This window comes from Tursiops truncatus, chromosome 21 (genome assembly GCF_011762595.2).
Source record: "Tursiops truncatus isolate mTurTru1 chromosome 21, mTurTru1.mat.Y, whole genome shotgun sequence".
Lineage (NCBI taxonomy): Eukaryota > Metazoa > Chordata > Mammalia > Artiodactyla > Delphinidae > Tursiops > Tursiops truncatus.
Window position 1 is genome coordinate 30,372,916 of NC_047054.1, and position 17,896 is coordinate 30,390,811.

Here is a 17,896-nt window from a genome sequence, read left to right on the forward strand (position 1 = left end):
GACGTGAGCTACAATAAGGAAATACTTCTCAGGAATGGCATGCATCACTTTTGCCCTCATTGCATTGGCCAAAGTGAATCACCTGCCCATGCCTACCTTTAAAAGAAGGGTTCCTGAGTTAGAAGAGAACTGAATATTGGTAAATACAGATAATACCTGTTGCAGAGGATAGTATAAAAACTAAGCAGAGAGGAAATTCATATTCTTCAAATAAGTTGATATTAGAAAAATAAGGAAAAATACTTGATATTTGTTAAGTTGATGATAAACGGAAACATTAAAATGGATAAGTAAATTCACAAACTGTTGAAAAGGCAAATAAGTAGGTAGAAAGTGTAATTAAGCAAAAAGGAAGAAAACAAGTTATGGTGTGAAAAGGGTTAAGATGGTGTAACTGTGTCCTTGGGGGAGATTAAAACAAACAAACAAATGCAAATTTCATGATTTCTCCATTGGAGATAAGAATTTAAATGAAATCATCTCATTGTACACTTTAAAGTTAACGCAATCTTATATGTCAATTATATTTCAAAAAACTGGAAATAAAAAGAATTTGAATGGGTCAGTTGTCAGTGTTAGGTATAGATAGTTTTAAAGGAGAGTTTTAAAAAATGTTTCAGGAAGATATAATTCATAAGCTAATACAATTCTAGGATGTAGAAAAAAACAAGCAACTTAATTTTAGGTAGTGCTTTAATATTTAGTAAGCAACACTCATTTGCTCAGTTATGACAAAGGATGCATGCATGCACATATGACCAACAGGCCCATCGTTCTGAAATCTACAAACTTCTAAACAAAATATTATATTAATTTTGATAGTATATTCATAGAATGTAATGTTTTGATCAAACAGTATAATGATGGTTTAATATTAAGTAAAGTATTAATGAAATGTATTCCATCAGTAGGTCAGAAGACAAAAGTCATTATCATTTTGGGTATGCTTCAAAAAGGCTTTGGATAAAAATTCAACTTCATTTTTAACAAAAGTTTTATAAGTAGGAAGATTTATAAGTAGGTGTTTCTCAACATGATCTAGAATACTCATCTTAAACTGAACACCACTTAATGGTGAAATATTTGAGATTTTCCAGTGAAAACTCAGGAGCAAAGCTCACATTCCTGATATCACCATTGTTTTTTAATATTGTCCTGGCATTTTTAAGCAGTTAGAAATAGAAAGAGCTTATTGGAATTAAGAAGCATGAGTAACATGAGTTAACGTGGTGATATCAGAGGATGTAACCTAACACAGTATCCATGATCACTTCAACAGTGAACCTTTTATTAAAGATTTTTCCCTCTTTATGCATATATTTTTTGGTTTGTGATTATATGTATTATTTTAGAAATAAGTATATTTTGAAATAACATTTAAAAAATTTATGATTCCATTTTTATAAATAATGCTACAAGTGCATTAAACATTTAAATATTTTAAATGTTATCAAATATTTTTATTTATCTCATATAGATAAAGTTATACATTTAATTAATTTATTTAAATAAATTATTATTTATACATTTACACATACAAATGTAAATATGCATTTCCTGGATTTCAGTTGGAATGTAGCCCTCTGGCTAGTTTAGTATATAGCATATTATAGATATAAAGGCTGTGTGGTATATTAATGGTATCCACTATTTTTTAATAATAATTTATCTTTTTCAGTTTGATTACATGGGCTCTGATGTAAAAATTGTAACACAGAAGGTTATTCAGATCATTGGCTTTGTTAACACTGTAAGTATTTTAAAACTACTTTTTAAATATATTCTGTAAGAGTATAGGTAATATGTATTGATATATATAGTATTTTGCTGTGCTGTTGAAGAGTTTCCACATTCAAAATATTGAATTAAAAAAAAATTTTTAAAATATTGAATTAAATGTCTTAAATATACCTTTACAAAAATTTAATATAATGTTCAAATTTATTTTTAAAATTTTATTTATTTTCTCCATTTAGATGCTTACCCAGTTAAAACTGACTGTTAGAATATCTTCCATAGAGATTTGGTCAAACAAAAACAAAATTTCTACTGCAAGACATCCTAATCATATATTATATAAATTTTTAGAATGGAAAACCGAATTTCTCTCCCAACCTCATCATACTGCATACTTATTTGCGTGAGTATAGTATTTCATATTTGTATAAAGAAATAACCCAAAGTGATTTTATATGTTAATTATGAAAAACAAGCATTTACTTAATGTATACTGAGTTCTGTAAATTTGGTAGACACCATGGGATGGGAAGAAAATGTAGGTTAACCTCTTTGTCCTCAAGTAGCTAATGTGAGGTAAGACTTAAAATCTTTTATCAAATGACATAAAATTACCTGAAAGAAGTAAAATTACATAAAAGTTTTGAAATAACTAAAGGAGGTTAATTATGAGTGATACAATTTTTTGATGTCTCTTGGCTAGTAAACTTTTACTACCTATTATCTCTACATTCTTGTGTCTGATCTGATTATCATTAATAATACCACTGAAATGTAATTATGAGGAAAATTGTTATTTTTTTAGCTTCCAGAAAAGTCCTACTTTTATAGGAGCCACACATCCTGCAAAAATATGTGATAAGAATTTTGCTGGAGGAGTTGCTTTGGTATGTAATTACTATCAAATTTGCTCTCATTATTTTCATGTTTCAAAATTTCCTAAATATTTTAAAGCAAGAATATATATATATTACTTAGTTTATTCTTCCTTTAATAGTATTTTTATTACTAATTAAGAGTATAAAAATTAAACTGTATATATTTGTTTTAAAAATCAGAATATTTTTAAAGTCAACTGATCATAATTTCATATTGTTTTAAAAAACATTTGGCCTTTGTAAGTCTGTTTAATTGTTTTGAGCAGTGGTATGCTTGCATCAGTAGTTATTATATAATCAGTGTGATTTTAATTATTAAACATTTTCCTCAAAATAAATAAAAATAAATAAAAATAAATATCAAAATATTAAATAAATATCAAATAAAAAATAAATATCAAAAAAATAAAATCAGTATTTTCCTCAAAATTAATAATTGGTATACATTCATGTACTTTTTGTTAAGTGACGTTCATTGTATTATTGTTTCAAGGTAACTTTTATTATTGCATTCAATTCTTTATTATGTTTGTGAGGAGCAGACTGTTGTAGGAAGGAACAGCCATCAAATATTCATAATCTACTGTTTTCTGGAAAGTGGGAATGACCTTTTTCTACAGTTATGTTCTTTTTACAACAAGCTATATAAAATGTAGCAAGGGGAGCGAACTTGACAGTGTTTCAGAAAAATAAGGCTACACTATGATTTTTATACTGACCCATTTGTATATTTAGTTGACTTTTAGTAGCATGTACAGTGATTCAAATTGTCATTGATAGATTAGACAGAATTAAAATCTGTACTGGTGTGTACTTGCTACCATTAGTATAAAAGACATATTGATTGATTAGATAAATCTAAAACCATTTCTAGGGGTTATTTGTCACCATGGCTAAAGAAGAATCAGATATTCCCTAGGAATTTGTTTTATTCTCAGTCCTTGCTGTTGGTCCTCTTTCAGCCAAAGCCTCAGGAAAGACTGTCAGCAATTGTCCAGGTCTTTGTCACTATTGTGAATCCTCCTGAAAACAATGTTTCTTTGCTGAGAACTAATGTTTAGATCATGTGTGTGTGAAGAAAATAAAGCAGATGATAGGAATTATTGAATATAAGTGGTTAGTATGTGTTTTCCTGGTGCCATTCTTCAGACTTTAAGTTTGATTGGAATTTTTGTAATAAAAATTTGTAAAGGAAAAATATATAAAAAGCCAGTATAAAATTAAAATACAACTATCAATATAAAAATACATTTTTTGTTTATTCCAACAACAAAGAGTATGAAGATTAAATTTTAAAATGATAGACACCAATCATAATATTGTAAAATTTTCTTTTTAGGTTAAGAATCAATTCCTTGAATATGGTAGCTTTGTTAAATATTTTGAAATCAGGTAGTTAAAGCTATCCAACTTTGTGCTTTGTCAATACTATGTATGTCTATATATAACTTTGCATTTTCTTATAGATTTTAGAATCAGGTTGTCTAGTTCTACACATACACAAAAGCTTACTTAGGTTTTGATTGGGATGGTGTGTAATTTATGAATCAATTAGGGGAGAATTGATATCTTAATAATGTTGGATCTTCCAGTCCACCAACATGATTTATCTCTCCGTTAATTCAGGTCTTTTAAAAATTCTCTGTGGAGGTTTAATACATATACTGCTAAAATTATTCTTAGGTATTTTATATGCTCTGATGCTATTGCAACTGGTCTTGATCATTTAAGTTCATCTTCCAGTTTCTCACTGCTAGTGTATATCAGTATATGGCCAGTTTTTATATATTTTTGTAAATATCCAGTAACCTTGCTGAACTTACATTATGAGATTGTTGATCTAAAACAAATAGACTGCCAGATTTCTCCAGAAATGATGGGTTTACTCAGAATCAGCAGAGAATTATGATTTGGGGTCTGCAACCATGTTTAGCCAGGTGCAGATCCTCTCATGGCAAGGGAAACAACACTTTTATAAAGGGGAAAAAGAAAGTTGAAGGGAGCTATAGTAAACAAAGTGTCCATGGCTTTTTATTGGCTGAGTCCTTGCCAGGAAAGGAGAAGAGAAGTCTTTCTTTTTCCTGTTGGGTTCTGCTATCCTCCAGGCTGTGAGAGTTCCCCTTCTGGTAGCCCGACTCTAATTGAGGTTTCTGTTTATCATTTTTTACAAGACCCACTCTTTTTTCCAGTTTTACTGAGATACAACTGATATATAACATTGTGTAAGTTTAAGGTGTACAGTGTAATGATTTGATATATGTATATATTGCAGAATGATTGCCACAATAAGGTTATATATATATGTATATATTTGATAATCCGTCATCTCACATGGTTACCATTTGTGTGTGTGTTGAGACACTTTAAGACCTACTCTTTTAGCAGCTTTCAAATATTCAATACAGTATTGTTAACTATAGTTACATTGTATCCCCAGGTTAGAAATTTGTACCATTTGACCACTTTCACTCATTCCCACCCCCAACTCTCGCCCTGGCAACCACCAATCTGTTCTCTGTTTCTATGAGTTCGGTTGTTTTAGATTCCACCTACTGAGATCATGTAGTATTTGTCTTTCTCTGTCTGACTTATTTCACTTAGAGTAATGCCCTCTGACTTCATCCATGTTGTGTCAAATGACAGGATTTCCTTCTTTTTTTTATGACTGAATAATATTCATATATACATGATTATTAAACACACACATCTCACAAATTATCTGCTCATTAGTCAGTGGACACTTAGGTTGTTTCCATATCTTGGCTGTTGTGAATAATCTGCAGTGAACATGGGGTGCAAAGACCTATTTGAGACAGTGATTTCATTTCCTCAGATATATACTTAGAAGTGGAATTGCTGATTCATATGATAGTTCTATATTTAATTTTTTTCAGGAAACTCCACACTGTTTTCTATAGTGGTTGTACTGATTTACATTCCCACCAACAGTGCACATGGGTTCCAGTCTCTCCACATCCTTGCCAGCATTTGTTATCTCTTATCTTTTTGATGATAGCCATTCTAACAGGTGTGAGGTGATCTCACTTGTGGTTTTGATTTGCATTTCTCTGATGATTAGTGATGTTGAGCATCTTTTCATGTACCTGTTGGCCACTTGAATATCCTCTTTGGAGAAATAGGTCCTCTGACCATTTCTTAATAAGATAATTTAGTTCTTGCTAGTGAGTTATATGACTTCTTAATATACTTTGGATATTAACCTCTTATCATATATATAGTTTGTAAATATTTTCTCCCATTCTGTAGTTGCCTTTTCATTTTGATCAGTTCTTTTGCTGTGCAGAAGCCTTATATTGCTGTAGTCCCACTTGTTTATTTTTGCCTTTGTTTGTGGTTTTGATGTCATAGTTATAAAATCATTGCCAAGACCAATGTCAAGAAGATTTTTCACTGTTTTCTTCCAAGAATTTTATGATTTCACTTCTTACCTATAGGTGTTTAGCCCATGTTGAGTTAATTTTTGTGAATAGTGTAATACAAGGGTCCAGTTCATTATTTACGTGTGAATATCCAGTTTTCCCGACACTTGCTTTTATGCCAGGACCATACTTTTTGATTACTATAGCCTTTTAATATAGGTTGAAAACAGGAACTGCGATGCTTCCAGCTTTGTTTTTCTTTCTCAGGATTGCTTTGGCCACTTGGAGTCTTTTGTGGTTTCATACAAATTTTAAGATTGTTTTCTGTATTTTTATGAAAAAATGTCATTAGAATTTTGAGAGGGATTGCATTGAATCTATAGATGGCTTTGGGTAATATGCATATTTTAACAATATTAATTTTTCCAGTCCGTGGGATATCTTTCCATTTATTTGTGTCCTTTTCCCTTCCTTCCTTCCTTCCTTTCTTTCTTTCTTTCTTTTCTTTCTTTCTCCTTCCTTCCTTCCTTATTTTCTTTCTTTCTTTCTTTCCCTCACGGCTCATGGGATCTTAGTTTCCTGACCAGGGATCGAACCCAGGCCCCCTGTAGTGGAAGCACAGAGTCCTAACCACTGGACCACCAGATAATTCCCTCTTTTTCACTTTCTTTCATCACAGTCTTATAGTTTTCTTTGTGCAAATCATTTTGTTGTTTTATTGCTGTTGTAAATGGGATTGATTTATTTCGTTATATTCTGTTAATTCATTGTTAATATATCAAAACACAATATATCAGTTTGTACGTTGGTATTGTATTGTGAAACTTTATTGAATTTGTTTATTCTAATAGTTTTTTTGTGAAGTCTTTAGGATTTTCTCCATAAAAGATTATGTCATCAGCAAACAGAAATAATTTTACTTCTTCCTTTCTGATTTGGTTGCCTTTTATACCCTTTTCTTTCCTGGTTGCTCTGGCTAACTATGTTGAATAAGAATGGTGAGAGTGGGCACCCTTGTCTTGATCTTTATCTTAGAGGAAAAGATTTACCTTTCACCTTTGAGTATGATGTTAGCCATAGGTTTGTTGTATATGATCTTTATTATGTTGAGGTACATTCCTTCTATTCCCAATGTTTATCATGAAGGAATGTTGAAATTTGTCAGATGCTTTTTTGGCATCTGTTGAGATGATCATATGATTCTCTTCTTTCATTCTATTCATGTGGTGCCTCATATTCATTTATTTTTATATGTTGAACCATTTTTGCATTGCTGGGATGCATCCCACTTGACCTTGGTATATGATCCTTTTAACATGCTTGAATTTGGTTTGCTAGTAGTTTGTTGATAATTTTTGCATTTGTATTCATTAAGGATATTGGCCTATAGTTTTCTTTCCTTGTAGTGTCCTTATCTGGCTCTGGTATTAGGGCAGTAATAGACTCTTAAAATGAGTTTGGGGGTGTTATGTCATCTTCAATTTTTTGGAAGATTTTGAGAAGGATTAGCATTAATTATTCATTAAATGTTTGGTAGAATTAACCAGTGAAACAGTCTGGTCCTGGGCTTTTCTTTTTTTGGGGGGCGTTTGCTTACTGATTCAACTCATTAGTGGTCTGTTCAGATTTTCGAGTTATACAGGATTCAGTATTGGTAGATTGTATGTTTCTAAGAAGTTACCCATTTCTTCTGGGTTATCCAGTTTGTTGGTGTTTGATCATAGTAGTTTCTTATGATTACTTGTAATTTTGTATTATAAGCTGTAATTCTCCTCTTGCATTTATAATTTTATTTACTTGAGTTCTCTTTAGCTAAAGTTTTGTCAATTTTGTTTATCTTTTCAAAGAAAAAATTGTTAATTTAAAATTTTTAAAATTGATTTCCTATTCTCTATCTCAGTTATTTCTGTGCTAATCTTTACTATGGTTTTGCTTTTGCTAATTCTGGGCTTGATTTGTTCTTTCTTCTACTTCCTTGAACAGTAGAATTAGGTTATTCAAGATCTTTCTCTTTTTTTAAAAATTAATTTTTATTGGAGTATAGTTGATTTACTGTCTTGTGTTTCTGCTGTACAGCAATGTGAATCAGCTACACGTATACATATATCCACTCTTTTTTAGATTCTATTCCCATATAGGTCATTACAGAGTATTGAGTAGAGTTCCCTGTGTTATACAGTAGGTTCTTATTAGTTATATATTCTATATATAGTAGTGTGTATATGCCAAGCACATATTCCCAGTTTGTCACACCCCCGTTTCCTGCTTGGTAACCATAAGTTTCTTTTCTACATCTGTGACTCTCTTTCTGTTTTATAAACAAGTTAATTTTTACCATTTTTTTAGATTCCACATATAAGCGATATCATATGATATTTGTCTTTCTCTGTCTGACTTACTTCACTTAGTATGACAATCTCTAGGTCCATCCATGTCACTACAAATGGCATTATTTCATCCTTTTTATGGCTGAGTAGTATTTCGTTGTATATACGTACCAAATGTTCTTTATCCATTCCTCTGTCGGTGGACATTTAGGTTGTTTCCATGTCCTGGCTATTGTAAATAGTGTTGCAATGAACATCAGAGTGCATGTATCTTTTCGAATTATGGTTTTCTCTGGATAGATACCTAGGATTGGGATTGCTGGGTAGCTCTCTCTCTCTTTTTTTTTTAAGGAACTTCCATACTCTTCTCCTTAGTGGTTTTACCAATTTGTATTCCCGCCAACAATGTAGGAGGGTTCCCTTTTCTCCAAACCCTCTCCTGCATTTACTGTTTGTAGACTTTTTAATGATGGCCATTCTGACTGGTGTGAAGTGATACCTCTTTGCAGTTTTGATTTGCATTTCTCTAATAATTTGCAACGTTGAGCGTCTCCTCATGTGCCTGTTGTGCCTGTATATCTTCTTTGGAGAACTGTCTACTTAGATCTTCTGCCAATTTTTTGATTGTGTTGTTTGTTTTTTTGATATTGAGCTGCCTGAGCTGTTTGTATATTTTGGAGATTAATCCCTTCTCAGTTGCTTCATTTGAAAATATTTTCTCTCATTCTGTGCATTGTCATTTAGTTTTGTATATGGTTTCCTTTGCTGTTTAAAAGCTTTTAAGTTTAATTAGGTCCCATATGTGTACTTTTTTTTTTTTTTTTTAACATCTTTATTGGGGTATAATTACTTTACAATGGTGTGTTAGTTTCTGCTTTATAACAAAGTGAATCAGTTATACATATACATATGTTCCCATATCTCTTCCCTCTTGCGTCTCCCTCCCTCCCACCCTCCCTATCCCACCCCTCCAGGCTGTCACAGAGCACCGAGCCAATATCCCTGTGCCATGCGGCTGCTTCCCACTAGCTATCTACCTTACTACGTTTGTTAGTGTGTATATGTCCATGACTCTCTCTCGTCCCGTCACAGCTCACCCTTGCCCCTCCCCATAACCTCAAGTCCGTTCTCTAGGAGGTCTGCGTCTCTATTCCTGCCTTACCCCTAGGTTCTTCATGACATTTTTTTTTTTTCTTAAATTCCATATATATGTGTTAGCATACTGTATTTGTCTTTTTCTTTCTGACTTACTTCACTGTGTATGACAGACTCTAGGTCTATCCACCTCATTACAAATAGCTCAATTTCGTTTCTTTTTATGGCTGAGTAATATTCCATTGTATATATGTGCCACATCTTCTTTATCCATTCATCCGATGATGGGCACTTAGGTTGTTTCCATCTCCGGGCTATTGTAAATAGAGCTGCGATGAACATTTTGGTACATGACTCTTTTTGAATTTCGGTTTTCTCAGGGTATATGCCCAGTAGTGGGATTGCTGGGTCATATGGTAGTTCTATTTGTAGTTTTTTAAGGAACCTCCATACTGTTCTCCATAGTGGCTGAACCAATTCACATTCCCACCAGCAGTGCAAGAGGGTTCCCTTTTCTCCACACCCTCTCCAGCATTTATTGTTTCTAGATTTATTGATGATGGCCATTCTGACTGGTGTGAGATGATATCTCATTGTAGTTTTGATTTGCATTTCTCTAATGATTAATGATGTTGAGCATTCTTTCATGTGTTTGTTGGCAGTCTGTATATCTTCTTTGGAGAAATGTCTATTTAGGTCTTCTGCCCATTTTTGGATTGGGTTGTTTGTTTTTTGTTGTTGAGCTGCATGAGCTGCTTGTAAATTTTGGAGATTAATCCTTTGTCAGTTGCTTCATTTGCAAAAATTTTCTCCCATTCTGAGGGTTGTCTTTTGGTCTTGTTTATGGTTTCCTTTGCTGTGCAAAAGCTTTGAAGTTTCATTAGGTCCCATTTGTTTATTTTTGTTTTTATTTCCATTACTCTAGGGGGTGGGTCAGAAAGAATCTTGCTGTGATTTATGTCATAGAGTGTTCTGCCTATGTTTTCCTCTAATAGTTTGATAGTTTCTGGCCTTATATTTAGGTCTTTAATCCATTTTGAGCTTATTTTTGTGTATGGTGTTAGGGAGTGTTCTAATTTCATTCTTTTACATGTACCTGTCCAGTTTTCCCAGCACCATTTATTGAAGAGGCTGTCCTTTTTCCACTGTACATTCCTGCCACCTTTATCAAAGATAAGGTGTCCATATGTGCATGGGTTTATCTCTGGGCTTTCTATCCTGTTCCATTGATCTATCTTTCTGTTTTTGTGCCAGTACCATACCGTCTTGATAACTGTAGCTTTGTAGTATAGTCTGAAGTCAGGGAGCCTGATTCCTCCAGTTCCTTTTTTTGTTCTCAAGATTGCTTTGGCTATTCGGGGTCTTTTGTGTTTCCATACAAATTGCGAAATTTTTTGTTCTAGTTCTGTGAAAAATGCCAATGGTAGTTTGATAGGGATTGCATTGAATCTATAGATTGCTTTGGGTAGTAGAGTCATTTTCACAATGTTGATTCTTCCAATCCAAGAACATGGTATATGTCTCCATCTATTTGTATCATCTTTAATTTCTTTCATCAGTGTCTTATAGTTTTCTGCATACAGGTCTTTTGTCTCCTTAGGTAGGTTTATTCCTAGATATTTTATTCTTTTTGTTGCAATGGTAAATGGGAGTGTTTTCTTGATTTCACTTTCAGATTTTTCATCATTAGTATATAGGAATGCCAGAGATTTCTGTGCATTAATTTTGTATCCTGCTACTTTACCAAATTCATTGATTAGCTCTAGTAGTTTTCTGGTAGCATCTTTAGGATTCTCTATGTATAGGATCATGTCATCTGCAAACAGTGACAGCTTTACTTCTTCTTTTCCGATTTGGATTCCTTTTATTTCCTTCTCTTCTCTGATTGCTGTGGCTAAAACTTCCAAAACTATGTTGAATAAGAGTGGTGAGAGTGGGCACCCTTGTCTTGTTCCTGATCTTAGTGGAAATGCTTTCAGTTTTTCACCATTGAGGATGATGTTTGCTGTGGGCTTGTCGTATATGGCCTTTATTATGTTGAGGAAAGTTCCCTCTATGCCTACTTTCTGCAGGGTTTTTATCATAAATGTGGTGTTGAATTTTGTCAAAAGCTTTCTCTGCATCTATTGAGATGATCATATGGTTTTCTTCCTTCAATTTGTTAATATGGTTTATCACATTGATTGATTTGCGTATATTGAAGAATCCTTGCATTCCTGGAACAAACCCCACTTGATCATGGTGTATGATCCTTTTAATGTGCTGTTGGATTCTGTTTGCTAGTATTTTGTTGAGGATTTTTGCATCTATGTTCATCAGTTGATATTGGTCTGTAGTTTTCTTTCTTTGTGACATCCTTGCCTGGTTTTGGTATCAAGGTGATGGTGGCCTCGTAGAATGAGTTTGGGAGTGTTCCTCCCTCTGCTATATTTGGAAGAGTTTGAGAAGGATAGGTGTTAGCTCTTCTCTAAATGTTTGATAGAATTCGCCTGTGAAGCCATCTGGTCCTGGGCTTTTCTTTGTTGGAAGATTTTTAATCACAGTTTCAATTTCAGTGCTTGTGATTGGTCTGTTCATATTTTCTATTTCTTCCTGATTCAGTCTTGGCAGGTTGTGCATTTCTAAGAATTTGTCCATTTCTTCCAGATTGTCCATTTTATTGGCATAGAGTTGCTTGTAGTAATCTCTCATGATCTCTTTTATTTCTGCAGTGTCAGTTGTTACCTCTCCTTTTTCATTTCTAATTCTATTGATTTGAGTCTTCTCCCTTTTTTTCTTGATAAGTCTGGCTAGTGGTTTATCTATTTTGTTTATCTTCTCAAAGAACCAGCTTTAGTTTTATTGATCTTTGCTATTGTTTCCTTCATTTCTTTTTCATTTATTTCTGATCTGATTTTTATGATTTCTTTCCTTCTGCTAGCTTGGGGTTTTTTTGTTCTTCTTTCTCTAATTGCTTGAGGTGCAAGGTTAGGTTGTTTATTCGAGATGTTTCCTGCTTCTTAAGGTGGGCTTGTATTGCTATAAACTTCCCCCTTAGAACTGCTTTTGCTGCATCCCACAGTTTTGGGTCGTTGTGTCTCCATTGTCATTTGTTTCTAGGTATTTTTTGATTTCCTCTTTGATTTCTTCAGTGATCACTTCATTATTAAGTAGTGTATTGTTTAGCCTCCATGTGTTTGTATTTTTTACAGATCTTTTCCTGTAATTGATATCTAGTCTCATGGCGTTGTGGTCAGAAAAGATACTTGATACAATTTCAATTTTCTTAAATTTACCAAGGCTTGATTTGTGACCCAAGATATGATCTATCCTGGAGAATGTTCCATGAGCACTTGAGAAAAATGTGTATTCTGTTGTTTTTGGATGGAGTGTCCTATAAATATCAATTAGTCCATCTTGTTTAATGTATCATTTAAAGCTTGTGTTTCCTTATTTATTTTCATTTTGGATGATCTGTCCATGGGTGAAAGTGGGGTGTTTAAGTCCCCTACTATGAATGTGTTACTGTCGATTTCCCCTTTTATGGCTGTTAGTATTTGCCTTATGTATTGAGGTGCTCCTATGTTGGGTGCATAAATATTTACAATTGTTATATCTTCTTCTTGGATCGATCCCTTGATCATTATGTAGTGTCCTTCTTTGTCTCTTTTAATAGTCCTTATTTTAAAGTCTATTTTGTCTGATATGAGAATTGCTACTCCAGCTTTCTTTTGGTTTCCATTTGCATGGAATATCTTTTTCCATCCCCTTACTTTTAGTCTGTATGTGTCTCTAGGTCTGAAGTGGGTCTCTTGTAGACAGCATATGTAAGGGTCTTGTTTTTGTATCCATTCAGCTAATCTGTGTCTTGGTGGGAGCATTTAGTCCATTTACATTAAGGTAATTATCGTATGTATGTTCCTATTCCATTTTTCTATATTGTTTTGGGTTCGTTATTATAGGTCTTTTCCTTCTCTTGTGTTTCTTGCCTAGAGAAGATCCTTTAGCATTTGTTGTAAAGCTGGTTTGGTGGTGCTGAACTCTCTCAGCTTTTGCTTGTCTGTAAAGGTTTTAATTTCTCCATCAAATCTGAATGAGATCCTTGCTGGGTAGAGTAGTCTTGGCTGCAGGTTTTTCTCCTTCATCACTTTCAGTATGTCCTGCCACTCCCTTCTGGCTTGTAGGGTTTCTGCTGAGAGATCAGCTGTTAACCTTATGGGGATTCCCTTATGTGTTATTTGTTGTTTTTCCCTTGCTGCTTTAATATGTTTTCTTTGTATTTAATTTTTGACAGTTTGTGAAATATATGTCTTGGCGTATTTCTCCTTGTATTTATCCTGTATGGGACTCTCTGTGCTTCCTGGACTGATTAACTATTTCCTTTCCCATATTAGGGAAGTTTTCAACTATAATCTCTTCAAATATTTTCTCAGTCCCTTTCTTTTTCTCTTCTTCTTCTGGAACCCCTATAATTCGAATGTTGGTGCGTTTAATGTTGTCCCAGAGGTCTCTGAGACTGTCCTCAGTTCTTTTCATTCTTTTTTCTTTATTCTGCTCTGCAGTAGTTATTTCCACTATTTTATCTTCCAGGTCACTTATCCGTTCTTCTGCCTCAGTTATTCTGCTATTGATCCCATCTAGAGTATTTTTAATTTCATTTATTGTGTTGTTCATCGTTGCTTGTTTCATCTTTAGTTCTTCTAGGTCCTTGTTAACTGATTCTTGCATTTTGTCCATTCTATTGTCCATTCTATCTCCAAGATTTCGGATCAACCTTACTATCATTATTCTGAATTCTTTTTCAGGTAGACTGCCTATTTCCTCTTCATTTGTTAGGTCTGGTGCATTTTTATCTTGCTCCTTTATCTGCTGTGTGTTTTTCTGTTTTCTCATTTTGCTTATCTTACTGTGTTTGGGTCTCCTTTTTGCAGGCTGCAGGTTCGTAGTTCTCCTGTTTTTGATGTCTGTCTCCAGTGGCTAAGGTTGGTTCAGTGGGTTGTGTAGGCTTCCTGGTGGAGGGGACTAGTGCCTGTGTTGTGGGGAAGAGGTGGATCTTGTCTCTCTAGTGGGCAGGTTCACGTCTGGTGGTGTGTTTTGGGGTGTCTGTGGCCTTATTATGATTTTAGGCAGCCTCTCTGCTAATGGGTGGGGTTGTGTTCCTGTTTTGCTAGTTGTTTGGCACAGGTTGTCCAGCACTGTGGCTTGCTGGTCGTTGAGTGAAGCTGGGTGCTGGTGTTAAGATGGGGGTCTCTGGGAGATTTTCGCCGTTTGATATTATCTGGAGCGGGAGGTCTCTTGTGAACCAGTGTCTTGAAGTTGGCTTCCTACCTCAGAGGCAGAGCCCTGCCTCCTGGCTGGAGCACCAAAGCCTTTCATCCACACGGCTCAGAATAAAGGGAGAAAAAGTAGAGGGAATTAGTAGACGTATGGGAAAGAAAGAAGGAAAGGAGGGAAGGAAGGAGGGAAGAAGGAAGGAAGGAAGGAAGAAGAAGAAAGAAGCAAAGAAGGAAAAAGCAAGAAGGAACGAAAGGAGGGAGGGAGGGAGGGAGGAAGGAAGGAGGGGGAAAGAAGGAAAAACAAAAAGAAAAAAGATACAGTAAAAATAAAATAAAGTATAATAAAGTTATTGAATTAAAAAATTCTTAATTAGAAAAAAAAAAAAAGGACGGATAGAACCTTAGGACAAATGTTGGAAGCAAAGCTGTACAGACAAAGTCTTACACAGAAGAGTACCACATACACCTCACAAAAAGAGGTAAAGGGGAAAAATCATAAATCTTGCTGTCAGAGACCACCTCCTCAATTTGGATGATTCGTTGTCTAAAGGAGGGAAGGAGGGAGGAAGGAAGGAAGGAAGGAAGGAAGAAAGAAAGAAGCAAGGAAGGAAAGAAGGCAAGAAGGAACGAAAGGAGGGAGGGAGGAAGGAAGGAAGGAGGGAATAAAATAAAAAAAAAAAAAGAGGGACAAAAAAGCAAATAAGAAAAATAATAAAAAACAAAAATAACGAAAAAAACAAAAGAAGGGAAAACAGAAAGATCAGCAGTAAAAATAAAATAGAGTATAATAAAGTTATTGAATTAAAAAAATTCTTAATTAGAAAAAAAAAAAAAGGGACGGATAGAACCTTAGGACAAATGTGGGAAGCAAAGCTGTACAGACAAAGTCTTACACAGAAGCTACACATACACCCTCACAAAAAAGAGTAAAGGGGGAAAAATCAAATCTTGCTGTCAGAGACCACCTCCTCAATTGGGATGATTCGTTGTCTAAAGGAGGGAAGGAAGGAAGGAAAGAAAGAAAGAAAAAGGACGAAGGTAAAGTATAATAACGTTCTTAAAATTAAAATTGAATATTAAGAAAAAAAATTTTAAGAAAAAAACATGGACGGATAGAACCTAGGACAAATGGGGAAGCAAGGACTATACAGACAAGATCTCACACAGAAGCATACACATACACATTCACAAAAAGAGGAAATAGGAGAAAAATCATAGATTTGCTCCAAAGTCCACCTCCTTAATTTGGGATGATTGGCGTCTATTCGTATTCCACAGATGCAGGGTACATCAAGTTGATTGTGGAGCTTTAATCCGCTGCTTCTGAGGCTGCTGGGAGAGATTTCCCTTTCTCTTCTTTGTTCTCACAGCTCACCAGGGGCTCAGCTTTGGATTTGGCCCTTCCTCTGCGTGTAGGTCGGGAGGGCGTCTGTTTTTGCTCAGACAGGACGGGTTAAAGGAGCCGCTGATTCGGGGGTTCTGGCGTACGGAGGCCGGCGGCGGGAGGGGAGGGGCACGGAATGCGGGGCGGGCCTGCGGCGGCAAAGTCGGCCACCAGCCCGAGGCCCGCCGTGCGCTCTCCCGGGGAAGTCGTCCCCGGATCCCGGGAAACCGGCAGTGGCGGGCTGCCCAGGCTCCGCGGAAGAGGGGAGTGGAGAGCGACCTGCGTGCTCGCACAGGCCCCTTGGTGGCTGGCAGCAGCAGCCCCAACGTTCCCGCCCGCCTTGGGGTCCGCGCTCCAGCCGCGGCTTGCGCCCCGTCTCTGGAGAGTCAGCGCCTTCAGCCGCGGCTCGAGCCCGTCTCTGGGGTCCGCGCCTCAGCCGCGGCTCGCGCCCGTCTCTGGGGTCCGCGCTTTCAGCCGCGGCTCGCGCCAGTCTCTGGGGTCCGCGCTTTCAGCCGCGGCTCTCGCCCGTCTCTGGGTCCGCGCTTTCAGCAGCGGCTCGCGCCGTCTCTGGGGTTCGCGCTTTTAGCCGCGGCTCGCGCCCCCGTTCTGGAGTTCCTTAAGCAGCGTTCTTACCCTCTCCTCACGCACCAGGAAACAAAGAGGGAAGAAAAGTCTCCTGCCTCTTCGGCAGGTGCAGGCTTTTCCCCGGACTCCCTCCCGGCTAGCTGTGGTGCACTAACCCCTTCAGGCTATGTTCAAGCCGCCAACCCAGTACTCTCCCTGCGCTCCGTCCGAAACCGAAAACCTAGCCTCAGAGCCTCAGCTCGCAGCCCCGCCCGTCCCGGCGGTTGAGCAGACAAGCCTCTCGGGCTGGTGAGTGCCGGTCGGCACCGATCCTCTGTGCGGGAATCTCCCGCTTTGCCTCCGCACCCGTTGCTGTGCACTCCTCGCGGCTTCGAAGCTCCCCCCTCCGCTCCCGCCGGTCTCCGCCCGCGAAGGGCTTCCTAGTTGTGTGGAAACTTTTCCTCCTTCACAGCTCCCTCACACTGTTTTAAAGGTGCCGTCCCTATCTTTTGTCTCTGTTGATTCTTTTTTACTTTTGCCCTACCAAGGTACGTGGGGAGGTTCTTGCCTTTTGGGAGGTATGAGGTACTTCTGCCAGCCTCAGTAGTGTTACTGCAGGAGTGTTACACGTTTAGATGTATTTCTGGTGGGATTGTGGAGCGGAAGGTGATCTCTCGTCTACTCTTCCGCCATTTCTTACTCTCCCCATATGTGTACTTTGTTTTATTTTTCATTACGCCAGGAAGTGGATCAAAAAAAGATCTTGCTTGCGATTTGTGTCAGAGTGTGTATGCTTATGAGTTCCTCCAAGAGTTTTATAGTATTTGTCCTTACATTAGGTCTTTAACCCATTTTATTTTGTGTATGATGTTAGGGTGTTCTTAATTTCATCTTTTACATGTAGCGGTCCAGTTTCCAGCACACTTATGAAGAGACTGTCTTTCTCCATTGTATATTTTGCCGCCTTTGTCATAGGTAGGTGACCATAGGTGCATTGGTTTATCGTGGACTTATATCCCGTTCCATGATCTATATTTCTGGTTTTGTAGCAGTATCTTTACTATAGCTTTTTGTTAATAGTCTGAAACAGGGGAGGCTGATTCCTCCAGCTCCATTTTTCTTCTGTTTCCTAGATTGCTGGGCTATTAGGTCTTTTGTGGTCTCCATATAAATGTAAAATTTATTGTTCTAGTTCTGTGAAAAATGACAACGGTAATTGTCTAAGTTTCCCTTTGGTCTCCTTTCCACAGGCTGCAGGACCCTAGTTTCTGTTGCT

At 36.5% G+C, this 17,896-nt stretch overlaps 1 protein-coding gene across 6 annotated transcripts in view; it reads left to right on the forward strand.

Moving 5' to 3' along the window:
* Nucleotides 1-17,896, forward strand: part of LOC101339706 (disintegrin and metalloproteinase domain-containing protein 5-like) — a 230,572-nt gene that overhangs the window by 24,915 nt on the left and 187,761 nt on the right. For all 6 annotated transcript variants that reach the window (XM_073798647.1, XM_073798649.1, XM_033848743.2 and 3 more), the window contains exons 8-10: nucleotides 1,679-1,750; nucleotides 1,977-2,140; nucleotides 2,543-2,624. In XM_073798647.1, the coding sequence (XP_073654748.1) occupies nucleotides 1,679-1,750; nucleotides 1,977-2,140; nucleotides 2,543-2,624 (318 nt within the window). The remainder of the gene's footprint in view (nucleotides 1-1,678; nucleotides 1,751-1,976; nucleotides 2,141-2,542; nucleotides 2,625-17,896) is intronic.